The 24,821-nt window shown below is 41.1% G+C and overlaps 1 protein-coding gene and 1 pseudogene across 1 annotated transcript; one reads left to right on the top strand and one right to left on the bottom strand.

The window, feature by feature from the left end:
* Nucleotides 1–13,511: 13,511 nt before the first annotated feature.
* On the bottom strand, nucleotides 13,512–14,022 carry LOC147461462 (expansin-A10 pseudogene; annotated as a pseudogene).
* A 530-nt stretch (nucleotides 14,023–14,552) lies between these two features.
* On the top strand, nucleotides 14,553–17,798 carry LOC147461461 (receptor-like protein kinase FERONIA). The gene has a single exon (XM_086500963.1). The coding sequence runs from the start codon at nucleotides 14,711–14,713 to the stop codon at nucleotides 16,271–16,273; it is 1,563 nt and encodes a 520-aa protein (XP_086357089.1). The 5' UTR covers nucleotides 14,553–14,710; the 3' UTR covers nucleotides 16,274–17,798.
* The last annotated feature ends 7,023 nt before the right edge of the window (nucleotides 17,799–24,821 follow it).

Raw genomic sequence — 24,821 nt, 5'->3', positions numbered from 1 at the left:
GTATGGCCGGTAGCTAGTCTAAACCCCTGGAAAAAAACCCTAGAATCCGAGCAATGCAAGAAGATCTACGACCAAAAATCGACCATAGCAGCCTTTCAACTCAACCAAATCAGATGAGACTTGAACTGTAGCATGCCCCAACATAATAGAACACTTCTATATCAACAGTTCACCATTCGGTAAGGGTCAAGGGGGTCCCCATTAGAAAAGCTAGGTTTTTGGCAGATTTCAGAATTGGATTATGACTTCACAAACAGCTTACATACGAGGTCTATACACAATGTATATGATTGGTTTCATAAAATCAATCAAGCCAAGCCCTCGAAAAGCAGAAAAGGGCTCGAAGGCTACAAAGCGTCAAATTTGACATAAGAGGTCAAACTGACTCAAAATGGGCCAAAATTGGATGAGTTGCTTCAGGACTACGTTGCGGACAAGTCCATAGTCTCAAAAGTGACTAACCAACTCTACAGGCCATTTAGTCACAAAAATCAGTGATTTTAGAGTCGACAAAGTACGAAGTGATGCCGGCAAGACCAAATTTTACCAAATTCAATTTAGGACTTGTTTTAGGTGTATAGAATGTGTTTAGATCAAAATTCTCAACTTTTGCAAGAAAAAGTTGACTACTGTAAATAATCACGATTATTTACTTTTGTAATATTTTGGCTTGAAATTGGTATCATCACCTCACCTAACACTTGTACACCACTATTACATGCCACATTTCAAGTATGAGTCAAAATGATCAATTATAACTTGGAAAATTGCAAAAAAAACGCAAAGAAGTCCTTGCAAACCAATTTTTGAGTTATGAGTCACATTTTTTGATCCAAATCACCTCATATCACATACATAGGGTCTACACCATGCCTAGAACCAAGTTGCACCAAAAAATGTCCATTTTGATTGAAAAGTTAATAATCGTGATTATTTACTTTTTTGCCAAGATAGGGGAAAATTGCAACTTTGCCATCATGGGACCAAATTACATGATTTCCTAAGCCCACTAACCAAGTTTAAACAAATTTGGAGCTCAAAATCTCAAAATTCCTTTACATCTACTGTTTCAGAGACCTAAAGCCTAAATCTAGCACCATTTTCACGCTATGCACTCAATTGAGCCCACACTTCACTCAAAGGATCTAATTGATGTATACTTCAAGCCTATGGTGCCAAATTTGCAAAAAGTTGACAAAATTACTCAGCTGTAAATAATCGTGATTATTTACTTTTGTTGCAATTTTTTGTTTGGACCCAGTTTGTCAGCAATTCAGATTGAAGGACATCTCATAGCGAAATCTGCCAAATTTGCTAACTTTGACACTCTATTCACTTAACAAGAGCCATGTAAGCTGCAGAAAAGGCCAAGAACAGGGTCTCTCAAAAGGAAAAGCTACAAGAGCTGCCACCATACCAACTGGACCCCAGTTCAGTAAAAATAGCCAAAGCAACCTATCTGTCGAAAGAACGGTTGGAGGAGAACAACACCACGATATTCACAGGTAAATTCAAAAGTGAAGAAGGACATCATGTAGAACTACAACTTTTGCCAAGAGAGGTCTACGATGTTGCAGCAAAGCCAAAAACAGAAGAAGCTAACATAAGGCTTGGGCTCAGAGAGCTCTACGACCAAGAGCCACGTGGAGTAGATTTTCAGAAAGCTTATAAGCTCCTATCCACCATCAAGGAAGATGGGACAACCCAGATCTCTGACCAGCAAGTGAACAAGGTCGAAGTGGTAATTACGAAAGAGATAGTGGCCAAAGCTCTCAAATTGCCGACAAAAGGGATGACCACGAGAGCTATGTTAGCAGCGGCTAACACAGGCTACACCAATTATACACCAAGCTGTGGATGTGCTATATTGCACAATATTTCATTCTCATTGTATAGGGCCTTGGGCTCATGTAGGAGTTCCAAAGTTGTATAAGTCTAAGCTAAAGAGCTCAACTTTATCCCATAGTTGAAGGGTTTGAGGCCCAAAGCTATAAAAGAGCCCTATGCTTAATGAGAAGTCATTCTTGGGTGAGTTCTCCTCTTTGTAGAGTGGATGGTCATGAGGCTCGTGGGCTTTCCATGCCCATGTAGCTCTTGATTTTTAATAATCAATTACACTTTCTTTCTTATTAGTCTTTTTTGTTTGATTATGTGGAGTGAAATTGTATTAGTGTGATGGTAGATCTCCTAATCCCATTTTTGAGTTAATCTATTCTATCCACACTATTGGCCATGGTGTGTGAGGGCTATGCCTTCCTTTTCTTCATCTCTCTCTACAAGGTGTGCGGTTAGTATGTGTGCATACATAGTCGCATTGAGAGGTTGTGATGTAATGGACACACTAATGCGGAGTAGGTATGTTAATTGCATGCTCGTGTAGTTGTGTGATTAAGAGTTGTGAATAGACTGATTGATGTGAGAGGTTAATTTCAACCACATGATTGTGTACAAGTGATTACTAAGTAGGAATGTGTGGTTGATTAGAGAAAGCCCTTTCCATGGCTTCTCTCTATTGTGATTAGAAGGATCCCTTGAATCCTCTATGTCTATACATCCTAGGCTCGTGCTTCCATGCCCTAGCCGGGTTGCCGATCCACAATTTGACAATTTTGTGGGTTATGATTAGGTTGTGCTACAACACCTCTCCACATTTGGCGCCGTTGCCGGGGATCGATAACCTAAGCTAGTGAGTTTAGGATGTGTAGAATAGAGTAATTTCACTACTAATTTTGTTGGTTTTTTAGTGTGTGACTCAATTTTTTGTTTCATTTGATGATGTTTGTGTAAGAAATTGATGCTAATGTTGAGTTATAAATACCCCAAACCGCCAATTCCACCCCAAATTTCACTAATTTCATGCTAACCCTTACTAATTTGCTTCTTTCCATGCTAATTGTACTAATTTCATGCTAACCTCTATTAATTTTGACTACCTTGCTAGCCTAACCACTAACATTTGAAGTATAAAGTATGTGAATTCCCCTTGCAAGAGGTGGAATCATCACTCTAATCAAGTTAATTGTACCAATTTATGCCTAATTTGATGATTTGAGTATTTGATTTTGAATCACATAAACTAAATGGTTTTTGATTATGAAATTTTGCATGAAAAGTGTGTGCAATGATTAGGTATAAGCCTAAATTCAATGCCAATTGAGCCAAATTTGAATTTTTGTGCTTAAGTTTTGAATGTGTGCATTGCTTGATTGGGTAAAAATAGTGTTAATTTTTTAGAAATTGAAGCGTGCATGCATTCACTTATGCTTGATTGAGTTTGCAATTGAGCATGTGCAATCCGATGCTTGAATGAATAATTGGTATTTTTTACCAATTATGATGATTAATTTGGCCAAATAACTAAAAATGTGTGTCACAATTGGCTTGAAGATTGAGATAAAAATCACTCAATTGATGCTAAATTGTGTAGATTTTTAGTGTATTTCCATGCTAATGATGAATCAATTTGATGAACAGGGAAAAAGTGCACTAATGTGTGTGCCTATGCAATGGTACTTGATATCCAATTTGGAATGAATGATTGGTATTGGTCACTAATCATGATGATTGAAAGACCTAAAAGGTTGATGTGTATGATTGACTTGAGATGATTCATTGGGGTCACAATTGAAAATGATTATATGTAAATTACCATGATCATGTATGCCAATATGATTGGATATGGTAAGAAATTCATTAAATTGTGCATTCATAAGTTGCGAAACCAAATGGGAATTAACTAATTGGGAAGTTGGATATGAGCAATTCAAAATTGCAATGATTGAAATCGGACACAAATTGGCATTTGAGAAGCAATGCACTACATTCATGTGTGTATGCAATGATTGATGTAAACTGCCTTTTGATAACAAAATTTTGAGCGTGCGTGATGAATCAATTGAGGAATGTATGACCTAATTGAATGTATGCACTATGCTTTGGAGTAAACTTAGTTTTCGGACTGGTCATTGAAATTCATGCTCAAATCGATTGAACATGAAGAAATCGAGAAGGTTTGCGTACACAATTGTGACGAACCAATCAAATGACCAATTTGTGGTGCATATGTCCCATGCGCAAAAAGACATCATCGAAGTTACTTTATAAAGATAGTGTGTGGGAACAGATCCGTGAATGGGCTTCTTTCAAAAATATAAAAAATGTACAAGGGATGCAGTAGCTAGTTTATGCATATTGTATTGCCGATGATAAAGGAGCTCACAACACACACACACACACACACACACAATGCCTGTTTTGGTAATAGTTTTTTCTCACATTTTCCATGGGAGACTCCTCTTATAAAGAGGTGTTTGAAAAAATGAAATTTAAAAATGAATAAGCCAAAAAGTTGCTTGTCTCGCCAGTGCCGAGTATGGTGCAAAACAACACACAGACACACTCTATTTATATGCGTGATGTCGAATCCAGGCTGGCCCCGCTTGCCCACTTCCCATCTTCCACACTTAGCTCGTTTGCTCCTGCCTTGGGTTCGCTGATTCCGCAGACTAATAATGGGTTGCAGAAAGGAGTCCATGCACCCTTTTGTTAGTGGCGCAACAAACACACACACACACACACACACACACACACACACACGCTGCCCAATGTCAGCGGGCCCAGCCCATATCAGTGCCTGATTGCGCGCTTTCATAAACACATGCACACACACACACGCTGCCCAGCGGGCCCAATCCATTTTATTGCCTGATTGCGCGCTTGCATAAACACACACACACACACACGTGTGCGCTGCTCTCGGCTATAATCCTTGCCTCTGCAGCACTAACCAGCACTCCAGCGCACACACAACCAGACCCACACCATCCTCAACAATGCTGTGTTGAAACCCAGATAAAATACCCTATTCCATAAGCCTGTTTGCCCATTTTCTTAAGTGAACAGAAACATGACTCTGCTACGCATTCTTACATACCCTACAGCTAATGCTTGCACAAAACCCGTGCGTCTTCATGTATTTCCCCTACTATAGCAAAAATGAGTCACTCTTCACCTGCTACCACTCGACGCCCACACCTTATCCCATTTCACCAACCAATCACACTCTCCAGCCTGAGCTGCAGATACCATGCACTGCGAGGGTTAACACAATGCTCACTAAGGCACTCCCCCCTTCCGATAGCCCCTCTGCAGATCCGACGACCCACAACTCAAACATCAAGTCAGGTTGAATTGCATTTTTAAAAAATAAGCATGCTAAAGGGTGTTTCCACCTACACTCCCAGAACAAAAAAGTGTGCTTCATGTAAGAAATTTGAGGAGATGATCTTGCAATTTTGCGAGGAAAACAAAAAATTCAAAACTGCCAAGCGAGAACAAAATTAAACAACATTAAGGGAAAAATGGGCTTTGAGAAAATTATTTGGTTTTTAGAACTTTTTTGTCGCTACCACTGAGCCTACTCATTAGTGAGTCCAAGATGAGATTTGTCGTTGTGATAGATCCCTTTCACCTTTGATATGCATGAAAATTGTGCTATGAAAGGGTATCTATTTTTCATGAATGATCATTGTATTTTTTGGATCAAATCTTTCTACACAAAACATGGAACTTGTGTTTGATTCTTGCATTTATTAGTGCTTTTCCTCATTTATAAAAAAAAAATTGCACTAAAAAATGATTGAGCTTTGAACAGAACATTGTAGGTTGCAAGGGCCATTAAGTGTAAGTGATAATTCACTTTCAAATTCGGCTATCAAGAGCCATGCACCATCAGTTGGGATATAGTATGCCACATTTGCTATAAATGAGCAAAAGTATGAGCATTGATTATGTGTGCTATGATTATGTCTATGCACAGATAACCGTACTTACAGTAAATATTTGGGCTTGTGCATGGTTTGGTGCTCGATTCATTGGCAATTTCATTGCACTACGTGACCAAATTTTTTGGCAAGCATGCGAGCTTCATTTGAGAGTTACATTGATGATACATTCATGCTTGGTCAAGAGTGTGAGTAAAAAATTGAACTTGGCTTACTACATTTTAGTGCTTTATTTGAATGCAAAAATCACTGCAAAGCACTAACATTAAGCTTGTTTCATGGCCAAGAGAGAGCATGAAAATTTTGGGCTTATGATTGATTGAAAATTTCTTTAGTGCTTGTGTTGAAATTCCAAATGCCTAAGAGCACTAATGATTTGAGTAGTTTTGAAGGGGTGTGGCAGAAGTGTGATTTCAAATGATCCAAGAAGGGGTCATCATTGCAAAAATTGCAAAATTTGGCTACTTAGAGCCATTCTATTTCTTTGGACTAAAAGTTGTATATATGCTAGCTCATAGCTTAGTCTAAAATGTAAATGTTTTCATTTGAGCTAGTGTTTAACCAACTTTTTGAGCTTTCGAGTACAAATTTGGCTATTGAGAACCATTCATTTTCAATTCATCAAGTTGAAGTCATCTCTAGCTCATAGATTGCTCTTAAATTGAAAATTTCATGTGAGCTAGTTGTTAGCCAACTTGTCTAGAGCTTTAAAAATGTAAAATTTGGCTTTGAAGAGCCACTTCATTTCATTCAAAAGTTGCGTTATTTTCATATCTTGGCTTGTTTTTCCATATTTCATTAGAGCTAGAAACTAATCAACTTTGAATCATGCATGAGAGATGGTAAAATTTGCAAAATTTGCTTTTGTAGAAGCATTTTAGCTCTCTCATTTTTTATGTGTATGCATAAATTTGCTATCAAAGAGCATCATGTGCATAACCAAAGGCACTTTTTTCCCTTGGGTTTTTTCCCTTTGGCAAATTCGGGTATGCAAGACCCTAGCTTTAGGCTTTTCAATAATGTTTTTTGTGTGCATTTGGCTTTTAATAATTGGCTTTTGGAGTTTGTGTTTACACTTAGCTTCAAATCAGCTTGGATTGTAATAAAAGATCAGGAGACTTCTCTATACAAAGGGGATGCTTGCTCAAGGATGCTCAAAAGAGCATGAATAGGTGTAATCCTTCCATGTTTTTGCTCTTTTGTTCATCTCTTCATTCTCTTGTTTTGCTTAAGTGAAATTTTGCTTCTAAACTATGGTTCTTTCATGTTCGAAAGCTAGGCATCCTAAAGTTTCAACACTTTGCTTTGTGAATATTAACTCATCAAAAAATTAGGTTTTGTGTGTGCTAATCATAGGTAATTGGCCTTGACCTTAAGTTAATATAGGATCATTTCTCATTAGTCCTAAACTCTTAGTGATAGTCTTAATACTCCATTCATTTTTAACATGACCTAGGGCTATGATTAGGCTTTAGTCCTTTAGTCCAATTTCCATAAGCATCTCATGTTGGAAGAAATAAAAAATGCTAAAAAATGAATCAATGAAGCAAAAAGTGTCAAGAAAAAGTAGCAAAAATGCTACTAGATACATGAAAAGAAAATCTCTATATTATGTTGTGTCTATGTGAGGTCTAGCGCCTTATTGGCACTTGGCAGGCGAGGGGAATCACCTTGGCTTGCTTGGTCAAGTCCCTAAACCGATGCCCTGGGCTGATAAGGGTTAGTTGTCGCCTTGGTAGGGTAGTAGGCTTTTGGAACACCTTCTTGAGGGTTCAAGGAGCCGAGAGTCGCACCTAGACTTGCCTTGGGGTGGTAGCCTTGTGATTGTGCTTTACTTTTTTCAACGAATAACAAAAACAAAACTTCCATGAGCTTCAAAAAGCTTTGACAATGTACTAATATAGTAGGAGCTTTTTTATAGCCCGTAGACATGATAGACTTGGATGATATATTAAGATTGTTCACATAGTTTTTAGGCTAGTAGGTTTATGAACTTGCATTAGCCTAGGGTCATAATTGATTACTTGTGTTTCATGCATAAAACTGAAATTACAATTGGTTTAATCTTTACAATAGTTTAGGTGTTTTTTTGCTTTATGTTGTCTAGTTTTTTACTATGATTGACCCATCTTTTAGAAGCAAAAAATCACTTTGCATGTTTGTTCATTTGTGCTTCATGTTTTATTCATTCTTGGTGGCCTTTGATGCTCATTACTTGTTCTTATGTTTTGCAGCTCAACATTTCTTCCATGGACTTGCTTTCTACCATGTCACTGTGTCTTGCTTCAATGGCACACGAGGATGTGCACCCAATTAGGAAGGGGGCAATGTTAGCAACGTCTAACACAAGCTACACCAATTATACACCAAGCTGTGGATGTGCTATAGTGCACAATATTTCATTCTCATTGTATAGGGCCTTGGGCTCATGTAGGAGTTCCAAAGTTGTATAAGTTTAGGCTAAAGAGTTCAACTTTATCCCATAGTTGAAGGGTTTGAGGCCCAAAGCTATAAAAGTGCCCTATGCTTAATGAGAAGTCATTCTTGTGTGAGTTCTCCTCTTTGTAGAGTGGATGGTCATGAGGCTCATGGGCTTTCCATGCCCCTGTAGCCCTTGATTTCTAATAATCAATTACACTTTCTTTCTTATTAGTCTTCTTTGTTTGATTATGTGGAGTGAGATTGTATTAATGTGATGGTAGATCTCCTAATCCCTTTTTTGAGTTAATCTATTCTATCCACACTATTGGCCATGGTATGTGAGGGCTATGCCTTCCTTTTCTTCATTCCTCTCTACAAGGTGTGCGGTTAGTGTGTGTGCATACGTAGTCGCATTGAGGGGTTGTGCCGGAATGGACACACTAATGCGGAGTAGATATGTTAATTGCATGCTTGTGTAGTTGTGTGATTAAGAGTTTTGAATAGAGTAATTGATGTGAGAGGTTAATTTCAACCACATGATTATGTGCAAGTGATTAGTAAGTAGGAATGTGTGGTTGATTAGAGGAAGCCCTTTCCATGGTTTCTCTCTATGATGAGTAGAAGGATCCCTTGAATCCTCTATGTATATACATCCTAGGCTCGTGCTTCCATGCCCTAGCCGGGTTTCCGATCCACGATTTGACAATTTTGTGGGTTGCGATTAGGTCATGCTACAATGCCTCCCCACAAGCTAGAGATAGAAAGACGGCAGGTACCTTCACCAAGGAAACCGCTGCTGCAACATTTGTCGATCTTATCCAAAAGCAAGTGGAGGAACCAACACGGTTATACCACCAACACTTCCACTTTCTCGCGAAGAGACCGCCAAGATACACAACACCCAATCATGCATTTGCGACTACATTTACACAATTGTTAAAGTCGACAACCAGGCAACCCATCGAGCACGCACAGTATGTTTTGTCCACACTGAAGGGTACAAAGAAAGAGGGTAAGATAACATATCTGGGAGCATCTGAGGTACTCACAAGAATTGCCTACCATGCTATTGGCATGGCACACAATTTTCCACCTATCCCATATTAGAACACGTGGATCATGTCTGCACAACCATCCCCTCGAGCCACAAGGTCCACCAAAAGAACTTACAAATCTGATGAAGATTCTACCAAGAGCTCTCCAGAAAGACATAGCACTGAAAGCTCAGATAATGAGGAAAGAAGAGCCCGCATTGAAGAGATGAAAACAAAAGCAGTGGCAGCATATCAAGAGGAGCCTCAACAGAAGCAGGCAAGGTTTGAGAGAGAGAAGCACTCTTATGAACGAAGCCACCAAGCTCAAGGCAAGGACGCTGCAAAGTGGGTACCTATAGAAGTAAAAGGACCAAGAACAAAGCACCCTCCACGGAGAGAAGCAGAAGATCCAAAGGATCTATTGGAAAGAATGTATCAAGAGGCGGAGGCCTTGAAGCTGCAAGAAGCTCAAGAAGCAGAAAGAAAAGTTAAAGATGCGGCAGAGCAGCAAGGACAAGTCGAAGTGACACAACAGACTGAAACCCAACATGAACAAAGTGATATGTCTCCCCGACCATCATCACCTGCTACGGAACAGCACAACTACCCCATGCCAAGCCCTCCACAATCACCAACAGATAGAACCACATAGGGTGAGCCCACTAAAGAAAAAGAGCCTAAACAGAAAGAAGCAGCAGAATCTGCACAACAGGTAGCAACTACTCACGAGCAAGCCAAAGAAAAAGAACAAGAACCACAAAGAGAAGCAAGTCCTGAACCAGAGGAGTCAACAAGGTTTGAGCAAACAAAGGAACAGGAAACAGAGGAAACCCCATCTACCACCACCCAGAAAGAAACGGTTGAGGCATCCACGTAGCCTCAAGCAGACAAAGCAGAAGAGGCAAAAAGCACATCCTCAAGGGGAAGAACAAACCCGGCTGCTACCACCAACAGCCGCCACAACCCCACCAAGAGAATCACAAGAGACTGTCAAAACGTCTAAGCAGCTCACAAGAAATAAAGACTGACAGACCAATGATAAGGTAATTTTGCAAGTCAATGAATATGCAAAGCAGATGCAGGATATGACAGAAAAACTCCGATCAGCAGCACTTAGCCGCAGCACAAAGGCTAAAGAATTGGACATGGTGATTGACTCTCTCCAAGGAGAGTTAGAAGACAGATTGAATGTCATCATTGATCTGCAAAAACAAGTCCAATAATTGAAAGTTGAAGCTGAACAACACCAGCTCGCAAGAGACAAGCAGCAAAAGGAAACATAAGAGTTAGGCGAACTTCTCATGAAGTTAACAGATGCCTGCAAAACCAAGGACGAACAGCTGACAGAGGTTACTAACGAACTCTTGACTAAAACTCTGTCAGTTCAAAAGATTCAAGTACAGCTAGACGTAGCAAATGCCTCATTGTTGCAATATATAGAGCAGAGGATCAACAATCAGGCAACCTTTTTGCGACAGATACGAGAAAATCCCGCAGTTGCCTCGATCAAAGGTACAGACAAAGTGTACAAAGCATTGGAGAAAAAGAATAAAGAACTTGAGCTAGAGCTAAAGCTAGAGCAGTCACAATGTAGAGACCTAGCATTAATGCGGGCAAACGAAAAGAAGAGATGCTCAAGAAAATAGCCGAGCTAAAAAGAGTCAACCAGCTAATACTGGGAGATGGACATCAAGAGGCGAAGGAAGAAGCAGGTACATCAGAGCAGCCACATAATGATATTTCTTCAATCTCTTTTGCTGAGATGGAAACACATCCAACAGAAGGGCTAGGTGGTGAAGAAGATTTCCAAGTACCATTAACAAAAGCTGATGAAGTGCCAATGGTCCAGCTTTCAAAAGCTGAGGAAGATGCACTTAATGAAAAGGTTACCCAGGAGACGGATGAGCAGTGGAAAGCAGCGATGGATTGGGAGTTGAGAGTTCTTCACTCTGTCAATGTTACTCAACTCACTCCCAATCAAATCAATGCACAATGGCATTAGCAATCACCGCCATATCGCTTGATAAAGGTAGAGCTGCTCCAGGTCAAAGAAAGACTTTATAAAGACATGCAAGTAGAAGACGCAGATGAAGTCCACCTTAAGTGGAGGAAGAGCTGGCTGCACAAGAATCCAAGATACTTGATTCTATTCACAAGAGCACCTGCAGCACTTCAAAAGGATCCAACTTTTTGTCATGTACCAAGAGCAAGGACGTGGCAAGTACATGAGGCAATAACAAAGAAGCGGCCTACATGGCTGAATCATCCAAGATTGCCAACTCCAGAAAAGGGAACGCCTATAGAAGAATACATGGTGAAAACTCTAACGAGCACCATGACATTCTTCAAATGTCTACCTGATCTTTCATGTGCTATGCTTTACAAAATTTGACGAATGTTGCTCACATACATTGAAGTTTTTCATGAGCTAGAGCAAGCAGGAGCCCCGTGGATGTCCTTCCTCGAGGGCAATAAGGGTTTATGCTATGACCTTAGTGGCCAACCTTCCGAAGAAGTCCTCTATGGCTTCTACGCCCACTGCATGTTCTTGCCATCTCATACTATGTTGGCATTTAAAGAAGCATTCTACACAGGGTTTTCCACTTGGCAAACGAAGATTTTTGGGCCAAAGATCATCAACCTAACTTCAAGACTCTTAGGCTACTCTGTTGTTGAACTAAAGAACAAAGTCACTATGCAATTTTTGCAGGTGCCAAACAAAGAGATAAAGATCAGATACAAAAGGGCTCTACATGCACTTAAAGACCGCCTTGTCCGCCGTCAACCCAAAGATTATTTCAGCCCATAAAATTGTGTCAAGGGACGACACGGGCGAGGAGGGGGGGAATGTTAGCAGCAAGCTAGCCTGGATATCATTTTTTGGAGCTCTCATTGTAAAAACACTTATTATTTTGATAAATCGCGAATATTGTAACTCCTAATTTTCGGATAAATCTTTGTAATTGATGAGCCGAGGCTACAAGCCTCCAGATTGTATCAACCTGTCTTTACCCATCTTTAGTTAGAGCTCCAGATTATTAGTTTTGACCACCAAAAACCTTGGCTAAGGTATAAAAGCCAATTTTTGTAAGTTATTTTCAAGTTTTGGGAGTCTTACCACGCACTGAGCGAGTTTTTCCGAGCAAAGAAAAACGCAAGCAAGTATTTGTACGCTATACAGTAAATTTTTTCATCAACAAAATATTTATTGTTTTTTATATATTGATGCACTACAATAAAAAGAGTTTTCAATGGATAGACTACCTCCTAAAGTAGTCTACTCTTCTTTAACAAGCCACTCCAAGGCATCAGATGAGATAGCATAGAGCAAAGGAGAAAGTAGGCACCCTTGTCTTATAGATTTATGCAATGGAATAACATCTGTAAGAGTACCATTAACTGAAATTCTAGCTAATGCATTCCCAAAAAGTATGTGAAAAAGAATCTGTCTAAACCAATATCATAGAGACTTTGAAGTTTGAACTCCCATTCAATTCTATCATAAGCCTTATCATACGCTCTGTGGTGGATTGATTGTGAGAAGATCTTTTAGAAGAGAGTTTCTTACAATTTTGCAGTGCAATGATTAGCATCATATATAATAAACAATGAATTATTATGCTCTTAAAATAATGTTGTACGTTGGTGCTAGTACTACTACTTGTAGTCATTTGAGATATTGGCGGCTGCAGGAATCATATCATAGCAGTAGAAGTTGCTGCTCATGCCTCCTGCTTCTTCCCAATATCGAATGGTTAATTAGATCTCGCTTCCTAATTGCACCTGCATGATTTACCACTTGACTTCCGCTGCAATGTTGTTGCATCTCCTTGGAGCTACGTCACATTAACCAACTCTTGCGGACACCGTATTCTACGTTGAATCGGTCATGAGAGATGTTTCTATTTATCTGCAGATTGTTCCGAAATGCTTGCCTATTCAAATTTTCAAGTAGGTTATCAACAGAGCTGGACGAGGAGTGTGTTTGAAGCCAAAGGCTCATCAAACCATGACTTGCACTAGTGGCAATATTTCCCAATGCCTTTCCCTCGACATTGAGTTGTCTGCTTGGAGGGATGGCTTTATCACATTGAACAATCGGGCTTGCAGGTAGCCCTTGGGTAAACATAATTGGGTGCAACCTCGGCTCGCAAGATGGAGATGTTAGCACAGGTCCCCAGTATATATAATAGAGTGTAGTGTAGAATATTATTGTGCTCCCAATCCAAAATGAAGTAGCTAGCCTACTGATTTGGGTGACCAAATATTGAAGCTAGAATTGCTCGCCGCTGAAGGTTTGGCCGAAGTGCCATCCGTGGGCGCCAAGTCGTAGGAGGTGAGGGTGCATCCGTCGCTGGTGGTGACCTGAAAGGAGAGGCTCTAGCCATTCAGCCGCACATTGCTCTGCCAATTCTGGCCCCAATTTTTGGTCATGGCTTCCGTGCGCGAGTCCTTCATGGAGACGGAATGCACATCACCGACTCCTCCCACATTTGTACTGAGCACCAGATTGAAGTAGGCGTGACCATTCATGGTGAAGTGGATGCTACCCTTCTTGGCTGGCGGTACTCCACAGGCACGATCCTATACACTCCAATCTTCTCAAACACTGGCTGCGCCATGTCAAAGTGCTCGAGAGGTGGGTTGCACCAGCCGCCCGCATTGTTGGGCAGGGCATTGTTGGGAGCACACAGATTGGTGGTTGTGACCGTCACCGATTCTTCAGCAATGCACCACTGTGGGTCGGACGACGCATCACACCGGATCTCGAAGCAAGCATCACAGTTGCACCATCATAAGCTTTTTTACCCACCCTCATGTCCACTTTGACATTTATTTATTTGCCCTCTGTCGTCTGCATCACCAACAGCCTGCTGCCTGATAGCATCATGGCGGTTTTCTCAGTACCACTTGGGACCTCTCTCTCTCTCTCTCTCTCTCTCTCTCTCTCTCTCTCCCGAGTCTCTGTCTTAGGCTAAGGTCACGCGAGGCTTAGTTATCGAAAATTGCTGACAGGCGCTCAGAGCAAGAACCGGGAGCAACAGGTAGAGAGAGGAAGAACCGGACACATAAGGAGAGAGAAGCAAGGCAGTGAGACCAACAGTGGAACCGCTTAGTTTTGTAACTATGCTTGAAAAGGCATAGTTGCAAAACTATGCCGATGAAAAGTTGCAACTTGTCAAAAAGTTTGGGCGCAACTAAGCCTCGCGTGACCATAGCCTTAGTCAAAAAGAAACTCTATGAAAGAGCGCGCGCGCTCTTTTTCAGAGAGTTTCTTTTTGAAGAGAGAGAGAGGGAGGAGAAGAAGACCGTACCCAGCTTTGTCACATATTACGTTCCCTACTCCTTTGTCTTGCAAGAGCCACACAGTTATGGTATGCAAGCAAATGTGAGTCGGCTCTGCAGATAGTGTTGCCACCGCCAGCGAATCTCCCCATCTGCAAAGGTTAAAACTCACAGAAAAACCCAATTATGGCTTTGCCAAGATCTTCAGCTTCCCCTGTTCGTCTAGTCCCTCTACTCTTATTTCTCTGTTTTTGCTCCTCTGTTTCTTCTGCTACCACATTCAATGCAAGGGATGAGTATCGCATAGCTTGCGGCGTGTCATCGAATTTGACCGATTCGCAGGGCCGCTTGTGGACAGGGGATGCTTCCAACGCTGCATCAGGTAACCCTTATCTGAACTTGAATTTAGGCAAGGACATCAATGCATCCTCATCAAGCCAAAACATCAACCTTCCGGACCCTGTTCCCTTTTCATCGGCACATATCTTTACCAGTCCGGCTACATACTCCTTCCCTGTCAGCCCCGGCCGCCATTGGATACGACTGTACTTCTACCCCTTCGATTTTTCGACATACAGCATCTCAGATGCCATCCTGACAGTGGAAACAGATACCTACACTCTCATGCAAAATGTTAGCCTGTCTTATGTCATGTCAGCGCTGAATCTTGGCTTTATATTCGAGGAGTTTTCTGTGAATGTGACGGAGAATTTCTTGACACTGAATTTCATTCCCGGCAGTAGTCCAAACGCATATGCTATGGTGAATGGCATAGAGATCTTGTCCATGCCTGATGATATGTATGTGAACAGCTTGAATGCAGTGAATCTGGATGCTGTGATTCCATTTCCAGTGCCCGGGACAGCGCTAGAGACAATGTTTCGACTGAATGTCGGCGGACAGGCCATTGTTGAGAGTAATGATGCTCTCGGGCGCCTTTGGGCAACAGATGAAGCCCACATTTTCGGAGCTCAACAAGGTGTTGCCACATCTGTACCTCATGCTATTTCTTATGGCACTCTCAACAACTTCACCGCACCAGAAGGTGTGTATACGTCGGCCCGCTTCATGACAAATTACAATGATGTCAACATGCAGTTCAATCTCACATGGAATATCTCTGTTGACCCTAACTTCACCTACTACATGCGGTTTCATTTTTGTGAGATTCAGTACACTAAGAGCAACATGAGGGTTTTTGACATCTTCATAAACAGTCAGCTAGCAACTCCATCACCATATGATGTGGCGGGGGCAGCAGGAGGACCGTTCGTTGCTTCTGTTCTTGATTTTGCCATGCCATTTCAGCCGACTGATGCGCCCTTCATCACAGTGGAGCTTCACCCTAACATCATCTCACGACCTGCTTACTACAATGCAATCTTGAATGGCTTGGAGATCTTCAAAATGAATGATTCTGCTGGCAATCTTCAGGGGCCACGCCCGCCTCCGCTTATTGTTTTCATCTCCTTCAATAGGGACATCAAGCAAAAAGTTTGTGGAAATTATAGGAGGAGTTGCGGGCTCGATAGCTGCTTTAGCTGCTCTCTGCATTATCCTGTTATGCTTTTGCCGGAAAAGCAAGAAGAGCGGTGGAGGCCGTTCTCCCTAATGGCTGCCACTTCCTTCTCATGGAGGCAAATCACACTCTATTGTAAGAAAGCTTTCGACAACTTCTCGAAAGAGTGGCACGGGCAGCTATGTCTCATCTGTGCCATCCAACGACTGCAGATACTTCACCTTCTCTGAGATCTTGGAGATGACGAGCAATTTTGATGAAGGGAGTGTGGTCGGAGTAGGAGGTTTTGGGAAGGTTTACAAGGGGGTATTGGAGGATGGGACCAGTGTTGCAGTGAAGAGAGGGAACCCTACCTCAGAGCAAGGTGTAACTGAGTTTCGAACAGAGATCGAGCTTTTGTCGAAGCTTCGACATAGACATTTGGTCTCTCTCTTGGGTTTTGTGAGGATCATTCAGAGATGATCTTGGTTTCGTGAGAGTGGGCACTGATCAAGGAGCGTGATGAGTCATGACCTAGTTGTTGTCAACCTGGCTGAGCAGTTCCATCAGTAGTACAGCCCACGATGTTGTTAGAGAAAGGGAGCTGGCTAAGGACTTAGGCGAAACTATAGGCTTGATCACTTCCACTCTCTCCTGATTGCTTGTTGTCGACCTGGTTGAGGGCGTAGGTGGAACTGCGGGCTTTATCACACACACATACACACACGTTTTAGTAATCAGGCTCAGGGCCATTGCTAACTTGACAAGCAATCAATAGACTTGGCAAGCGGCCATTGCTAACTTGACGCACCTGCCGTCGACTGCCAATAGCTTCCATGGCATTAAGCTGAGCGGCTCAGATAATGGCCATGGCGGCAATGTGATTGTTGGCCCGCTTTTTGTAGTGCTAGCCATATTCATCATGGACGTCTTGGGCGTCGTGGCAGGCTTTATCGGCCGTATCTAAGAAAAAAGCAACATGGAGAAAGTTATGTTAGGCTGCATTCCTTATAACTTGAGTGGCTTGAGTGTTTGCAAGCCATGGGCTGGAGCATCAATCGCTTGAGGAGATCCTGAAGGGAGCAAAGGGAGTTGGAGGAATTTGAAGCATCCGAGCTCTTGGGCTGCAAGGGTTCGCTCTTGACTGCCATGTGCACGCCCGTAATTTAAGAAAGATTACCTCAAGAAAGCTTGCCAATGTACGCCAATGCCCAAGTGGCAAGCCATTTGTGAGTGTTGAGGTAGTGGTCTTCTTGTCCACGGTTTGACGCGATCGCTGCCCAAGCACTGCTCACTGAATTCCACGTTGGCTGCTCACTCAATTCCACCTCTGTGGCTGTCGAGAGATGGGTGCACCTCTTGGAGGGAGTTGCTGCCACATCACAACATATCCTCTCATTTTAACATAGATATATAAAATATCGTGCATCAACCCACAATAACTTGAGATAGAGCAAGAGAGAGGAGAAGAAGAAGGAAAAGTGAAGAGAAGCTCAAGCTCCCAGACTCTCCTTATTCATGAGATTTGTTCGAGTGGCAACAACCTTACTCTTTTAGTGTAAGTTTCGTGGTCCCACATGTAAGGAGGTAGGAATAGGAGAGTTATATCCACAAGAGGAATATCAACATGCCATTGTATGGGTTCCAATTGTTCTAGCCCATCAAAGAAAACATTCTACCAAACCTTTGTTTAAGGGGCTTTTTTGTCAAAATTTTGTGATCGTTTTACCATTAAAATTAGGTGTAATCTTGTTTTTTTTCTTTTTGGTGCTTGAAGTCACCTAAAAAATCTTGTTTGGTTTTTGTTTTGTATAGTGTACCTTGGCCACTCTTGCTCGTTTTAGGGATTGCTCGGAAAATCTCGCTCGAGATTTGAGATTCCTCAAGTTTTGGATAATGAAATACACATCGTGAGCAAAACGGCACTCACTTCTCTCCTTCTCGTACTTCCTACTGCCTCCTCGGTTGTCACATTGCAGTCGCGTCTGTTGTGTGGCAATCGTAGGTAAGAGCTCTACGCATTGACGTAAGCATTTCACGGTATTTTGTAGCTTTTGACATCGCCGACGACCCGCGGTCTAATTTCATCATAAGTAGGAATTTACACTTTCAAATCAAAAACTAAGTATAGGCGGGGTATTGGGGCATCATTGCTAAGCATTTAGATGCATTCTGGGTCAAAAACGACTAAGTCAAAAATCCATTGCTTTTAATAATTGCGATTTTTGCACTTGACCTAAAGTGGGATTTGAGACCATAAGCATGTGCGCTTAGGTCTTATAAACATGTCTTAGAAGTTTCGTTACGTTTGGATGTCATTTGATGCTATAACGGATGTGATGTGTTTGCCGATGAGCGATTGGCTTTTGGTAATTTCAGTCACTTGAGTGTAGCTTGAGTTAGATGCAAGTTGTTTGTTGTTTTCCAAGAGATTGACAATCTCTTGTAGCCTCTATGCCCTACTCGAGTCAGCTTCGTCCCATGGATTGATAATTTAATCGTGGTTCTCGCTTAATCTGCAATAAGATAGGAGTGAGGTTAGACACTCGTCCCACACATGTGGTTGTTCCTCTCTCTAACCCCTTTCCCTTCTTTCTCATTCTAGGTGTGGGCCTCCTACTCCTGCCAGATTTTGCATTTTTGCTCTACTGGTATTGCCGATGTGGTGGTGGTGGTGGTGTTGCTCCTAGCTCTCGTATGGCCTGATATCCACTCTATTTGAGTTCTTTTCTAGTGTTGCATACTGTTGGAGCTATGCTTCAAATGATAGTGGTGTGGCTTACGGGTTTTGAGGGTTGGCAGTGGATGTCCGGTGATATGCAACGTGGTGTCATAATCTTATGAGGGGATTTGTGGTTTTGCCAAGGGTATGTGTGGGCTTGTGCTTCTCTTTAGAAGCCTGTGTCAACAATTATGGCGTTATCAATCTTCCTACATCCCCTGGAAGTATTGGCTCATATCTCATCTGTACTTATAGACAAAAATGATATTATTTCATGTTTCCATATCATAAGAAAACAAGTGCATGACCTTGTCCGTGCTTAATCTATTAAGGTAGGGTTTTGTGCATTGTTAGTAAGAGGTGACTCTCCCATCCTCATGCTTGTAGATCCCTACATTATCCCAAATGGTAGCCATTCTTAGCACTCTCTTGTCATGAATGTGAAAAGCTCCTGGAAGGTTTAGTTTAGGAGGTAGTTCTTGGGTCTCCATGATCATCTTCCCTTTTGCCACATTATCTCCATATCGATTGTAGTTTTATAGGTCTTTGACAATGAGGTAGTGGTTCATCTCTTTATCGTGGAATCTATCACCATCATTGTATACTCAAATTACTCCTAATCCTTGAGCAGGCCGTTCTTCAATACACATGCACTTGCATCCTTGAGTATCTCTGTAAACTAGGGCTCCATGGGCGTTTGTTCCCTCTAGGAAGATTGTCGTGTATTTTGGTTTGGTCAAGGGGGTTTGGGAGGTGCTACTTCCTATTGTTATTAGAAGCCTCCTAGTTATTGGTTAGCCATCCAACAATATTTGTTGGAAGATTTGTTAGTATCCTACCCTCCTCTATGATTGGTGTTAAGGGGTCTATTCTAGCTTGGTTTTACACTCTCTTTTGTTGATACTAGACTCCCTTGGTCAGTTGCGACTCTACCATCTCTCAGAAGATACCTACCCAATCTCAAATACATGAAAAAAGATAGACAAGCTTCTTGCAAACATCCCAACCTCTTACTTGTGAGGTTAGCTAGCTCCTTGGTGCAGCCTTTGCTCTTGGGAAACCTGGATAGCTCTGTACACAAGATCAAGCACTTTGCCGCTTGGCACTTTGAGTGATTAGTCCAATTTCTCTCTGGAGTCACTGGGATTCAAAAAAAAAACTACAAAATTCTAAAACTTAGGTCAAAATTTGACAATTTAAGCTCTCAACTTCTTCAAGGACTTTGAGAGTGATTCTGGAGTCTATTTAGCTCATCCAAGGTATTTTTGAAACCCTTGCAAGATGGCCTATAGGCTTGTATGGTCAAATTCTTGATCTTGACCGGGATAGTTGCCACTGACGAGCTTTTTGAGCCTAGTCACTTCTCTTACTTGGTCTCTGTCTGGCAAGTATTTGAACACTCTGTATGAAGTATTTCAATGCCTTTTGATGCCTGTTTGGTCAATTATCAAAAATTGGCTTTTAACAGTTTTTGGGTGATTATAGAGGCTTTTACTCGTCCAAATGAGTCAAGGAAGTATATATGGGATCCTTGCATTGTTAGGAATCAAATGAAACATACTTGGTCCAAAACTGGCACAGGTAACAGCAATCGTGGTAGCTCTCACTAGTATGATTTTTGACACTTCTTACGGCTTTCCTATCACTTGTAGAGTCCGTTGCACCTATGGGTGTCCTAAAGTTTTGGATTTTGACCTGTCAAAAGGCACTTTGTTTCCCCGATTTTGGTCCACTTAGGAAATTTTGGTTGGTTTTACCCAATGTTTCAACTTTTTTGACCTATGGAAAGTGGATTTGGCAGGTACAGGGCTTGGGGATCCTGCTAGTATACTCTGGAGATGAAAATGTGGTAGGTGGTAGCAACCATGGCAGTTGTCATTGATACTTGTTTCATGTCCAATCACTTCCTATAGGTTCCTTACCTCTGGGGCTTCCCAATGACACCCAGTATCACTCAAAGTTTTTAAGTCCAACTTAGCCAATTATTGTAGATACTGCTCTAACTCACAATTGATGACTCCCCAAAATTTCTAGATATGCCCCCCTAAAGTATATGCAAGTGCACAAACAAGAATTCCTCAATTCACACGTCCCATTCTCAAGTTATGCACATTTGTTGCATGTCCGGTCACTTTACTGTCAAAAGTCGCAATATGGCATTCAATAGCAACTTTGGCTAGTCTACTTAACGAGCATAAATGAGCAAATTTCGGAGACAATGATGAGTTTCAAAGATGTGCAAAAGGGACACGTGCTTGGCAAGAAGGAGAACGTGCAAAAATCAACCGAGTAGAGGGCTAAAGGAAAAACCTAGGGAATTGAAGAACCTTGGAGCAGTACAGGGTGGGCTGTACCTGGAAATTACTAATTACCTCCATTGGGTTGGGGATTTTTTATTAGGGGTTTGAAAATAAAAAGGCATACAAATGATGGTGTATGCCATTCCCATATACATGTGGTAGTGATGTGTGTGAACACACTTAGGACCATCGAGGCATTTTTCCCCTCACTAAGAGGTTTTTTCCCCCGTGCATTGTATATACGCCCATCACTCTAGGGCTATCTTATCTTTCCATTGCACACAAATTAATACACTCTTTGTTGTGTGCCTTGATCTTCCTTCGTCTTCTCCAAGTTGTATGTGTTTTCTTGCAACCCTAATTCCAACAATTGGTATTAGAGCAAGTTGCCAGTAGCTCCATCACACTACTGCTCACTTTCTCCAATTTTTGTGTGCTTTGGCGAGTGTCAAACGGTCGACAAATACTTTGGGCTCATTTCGGTCTCCATTCCCACTTCGGACTCATTTTGGCCTCTGTTTCCACTACAAGCAGTATTGCATAGTCTATTTTGTCATTTTGTGTAGAATTTTTGTCAGTGCAGTTTTTTGCATAGCATGTCCCTTACAGTCTTTTATGATTTTTCCTATATAACATATGTTGTTCCCTCTTTGTTTCTCCTCTTTTTGGGTAGTTTTCTACATAACAAGTCCCTTATAGTCTTCTATGATTTGTGCTATATAACACATGTTGTTTCCTCTTTGTTTCTCCTCTTTTTGGGTAGTTTCACATCATGTGCAGCATTTGCCATGGCTGACAACAACACAGATGTGTTCATGTCTGTTGAGGATAGATTGGATGGGGACAATTACCATATGTGGCTTATATGATGCAACATGTTATTGTGTCAAAGGGTATTTGGAATATTGTGCAAGGCATTGATGTATGTCCTCGTTGTGAAGAGGTAGGTAATGTTGAGAATGTTACAGGTTTTGGTGGCACGATTCTTGCTGCCAGAGCTGTTTTGCCTATGGCTGAGAAGGCTCGTTGGGATGTAAAAGATGTATATGCTCATGCATGGATTTCTCTATCTGTGAAGCGCACTATTACTCCTCATATTGGTTCAGCAAAATTTACAAAACAAGCTTGGGATATTCTAGTTGGTCTTTATGCAAGTCGCAATGAGGCTAAAATTGCATTGCTGCGTAAAGAGCTAGAGTCAAAGATTATGCATGAGGAAGATGAGATAGACACTTTCCTTGTTGGCGTCAAGGATATCAATGCGCAACTTATTTTTGCAAGCAAAGTCGTTTTTGACAGCTCCCTTATTCAGACTATTCTTGATGCTTTGCCACATTCTTACCAGACTTTTGGTAGTACTTGGAGACTTATGACCGAAGGAAATCTAGAAGTTGTCAAGTTTGATGCATTATGCACATTGTTGTTGCAAGAGTCACTTTCCAAAAAAAAGAGGGCTAAATAGCGTGCAGTTGAATAGGTTTTTATTGATGCTCAAAGAAAAGGTGGTAACATTAATTTAACCACTCCTCATGGTTCTTCTCCAAGTGGAAAATCTTATGTTCCGAATGCTTCTGCTATAAACACTTCATCTCAAAATTTTGGTGATAAGGGAAAAAAGAAGATGCGTTGCCATTATTGTAAAACTAATTATCACTTGATCAAACAGTGTATGAAATTGAAGGCAAAAGAGACTGAGAAGAAAGAGGTTAGATCAACTACATGGTCCAATGCAAGTGCATCTATTGTAGAGTCTTCTGTGAAAAGAGATCGTGATGTTGATGTAGATGCAGAGTGGGCTTTTAGTGTAGAGTGTACTTATGATCCTAATGTCCATGATGCATACATATCAATTGCTACAGATGCACATGTGTGGTATTTTGATAGTGGTGCTATAAATCACATTACCTCACATCGTGATTTGTTTACCTCTCTTAAGTTTGTCCCTCATGGGAACATTGTCACTTGTGCTAACAATGCCCCTTATCTGGTTCAAGTAGTTCGAAAGATGGTGCTTACTGTTGCAAATGAAAATTCTTTCACACTTGTTGATGCATTGTATGTACCTGAGATCAAGAAAAATCTTTTGTTTGTATCCACACTTGTTAGACTTGGTCTTGTAGTCAAATTTGTAGATGACAGATATACAATACATGATCTTAGTTTTGGTGATAAAATTGTTACATTTGGCATTTTATGCCATGGGTTATATAAGATCACTTTGTATGACAAGTGCGAGCAAAATTTTTCAAATGCTATTGTGGATTCAAAGGCTATTTTAGATGCAAAACTTTGGCATGCATGTTTTGGGCATCTGAATTTTGTCAATTTGCTGCGTTTGCAAAAATCTAATATGGTTGTTTCTTTGCTACTTCTTGTAGCACATGTCAAACATGTTTGTGAAGGTTGTATTTTGGGTAAGATGCAGTGTTTGAAGTTTCCAAAGGATGGCTCAGTTTGGGCTACATGCAGATTGCAGCTTGTGCATAGTGGTGTTTGAGGGCCCATGCAAACTTCGTCCTTGGGCAATTACCTTTACTTCATGAATTTCATTGATGCAGGCATGCATTCACGTATCCTCTTAAAGTGAAGTCTGAAGTGTTTATGTGCTTCAAACAATTTCTGGCTATGGCTAAAAATGTCTCAAAATGTACTATGGACACCCTCCGTTCAGATCGAGGGGGGGAGTATATGTCTCATGAAATTAATGCATTTCTAGCTAGTTGTGGGATAAAACACCAATGTATAGTGCCGTATACACCTTAGAAAAATGTCGTTGCTAAAGGAAAACACGGGTCTCATGGAAATGGCACCATGTATGGTCAAAAGTCAAGCTTTGCTGCATTCATTTTGGCTTGAGGCTATCATGTGTACCACTTATGTACTAAACATGTGTCCTACAAAAGCTTTTCAATCTATGACTCCATATGAATAATGGTATGATAGAAAGCCTTCTATTGAGCACATGTGTGTTTTTGGTTGTTTGGCATATGCTTGGTGCCACAAATGCAGCGCAAAAAATTGGATGATAAGGCTGTCAAATGCACTTTTGTTAGTTATAGTGCTGAAAGCAAAGGTTATAGGTTGTATCATCCACAAAAAAAGTGTATCTTGGTCTTATAAGATATTGTGTTTGTGGGAGATTCTATTCAAGCCTTACTGACATGTACTAGAGACAATAATGTAAGCTCACAAAACATTTATGACACTTTGTTGCCTCTTTTCAGTGGTGGAAGTTCGAATGTAAATTCCAATGAGGCAAATGTATAGCCTATGGGGATTTAAAAAACTGTTTCAAATCAGCCTATTATTTATGCAGACGTACATGATGTACTTGATGAGGAAAGGGCTGAGAATGAGTAGGCTAGAGGTATGCCAAAATGGCTGGTGCATACTTTTCATGATAATAAATTGGATGCATCTTTGTCTAGTCGTACTTGTTCAGGTTCTCACCATGCATCTTATGCATCAAATTGTTATGCTTTGGTTGTGTTAGCTTATGTGATGTTGAGGAACCTCTGTCTTTTAATGAAGCACAAAATTCAAAAAATTGGATGGCTACCATGCAATTAGAATATGATGCACTTATAGAAATGACACATGGACTTTATGTGATTTTCCTCCTGGCAAAAAGGCCATTGGTACAAAGTGGGTTTACAAGTTGAAACGCAAGCCGGGTGGTGAGATTGATTGCTATAAGGCTCGACTTGTTGCAAAGGGCTATGCACATGAAAAAGGCATAGATTATGAAGAGACTTTTGCTCCCACTTGTCATATGAT

This window comes from Adiantum capillus-veneris, chromosome 3 (genome assembly GCF_014529385.1).
Source record: "Adiantum capillus-veneris isolate H3 chromosome 3, ASM1452938v2, whole genome shotgun sequence".
In the NCBI taxonomy this organism is placed as follows: domain Eukaryota; kingdom Viridiplantae; phylum Streptophyta; class Polypodiopsida; order Polypodiales; family Pteridaceae; genus Adiantum; species Adiantum capillus-veneris.
This window is presented reverse-complemented; position numbering and strand designations above follow the sequence as displayed.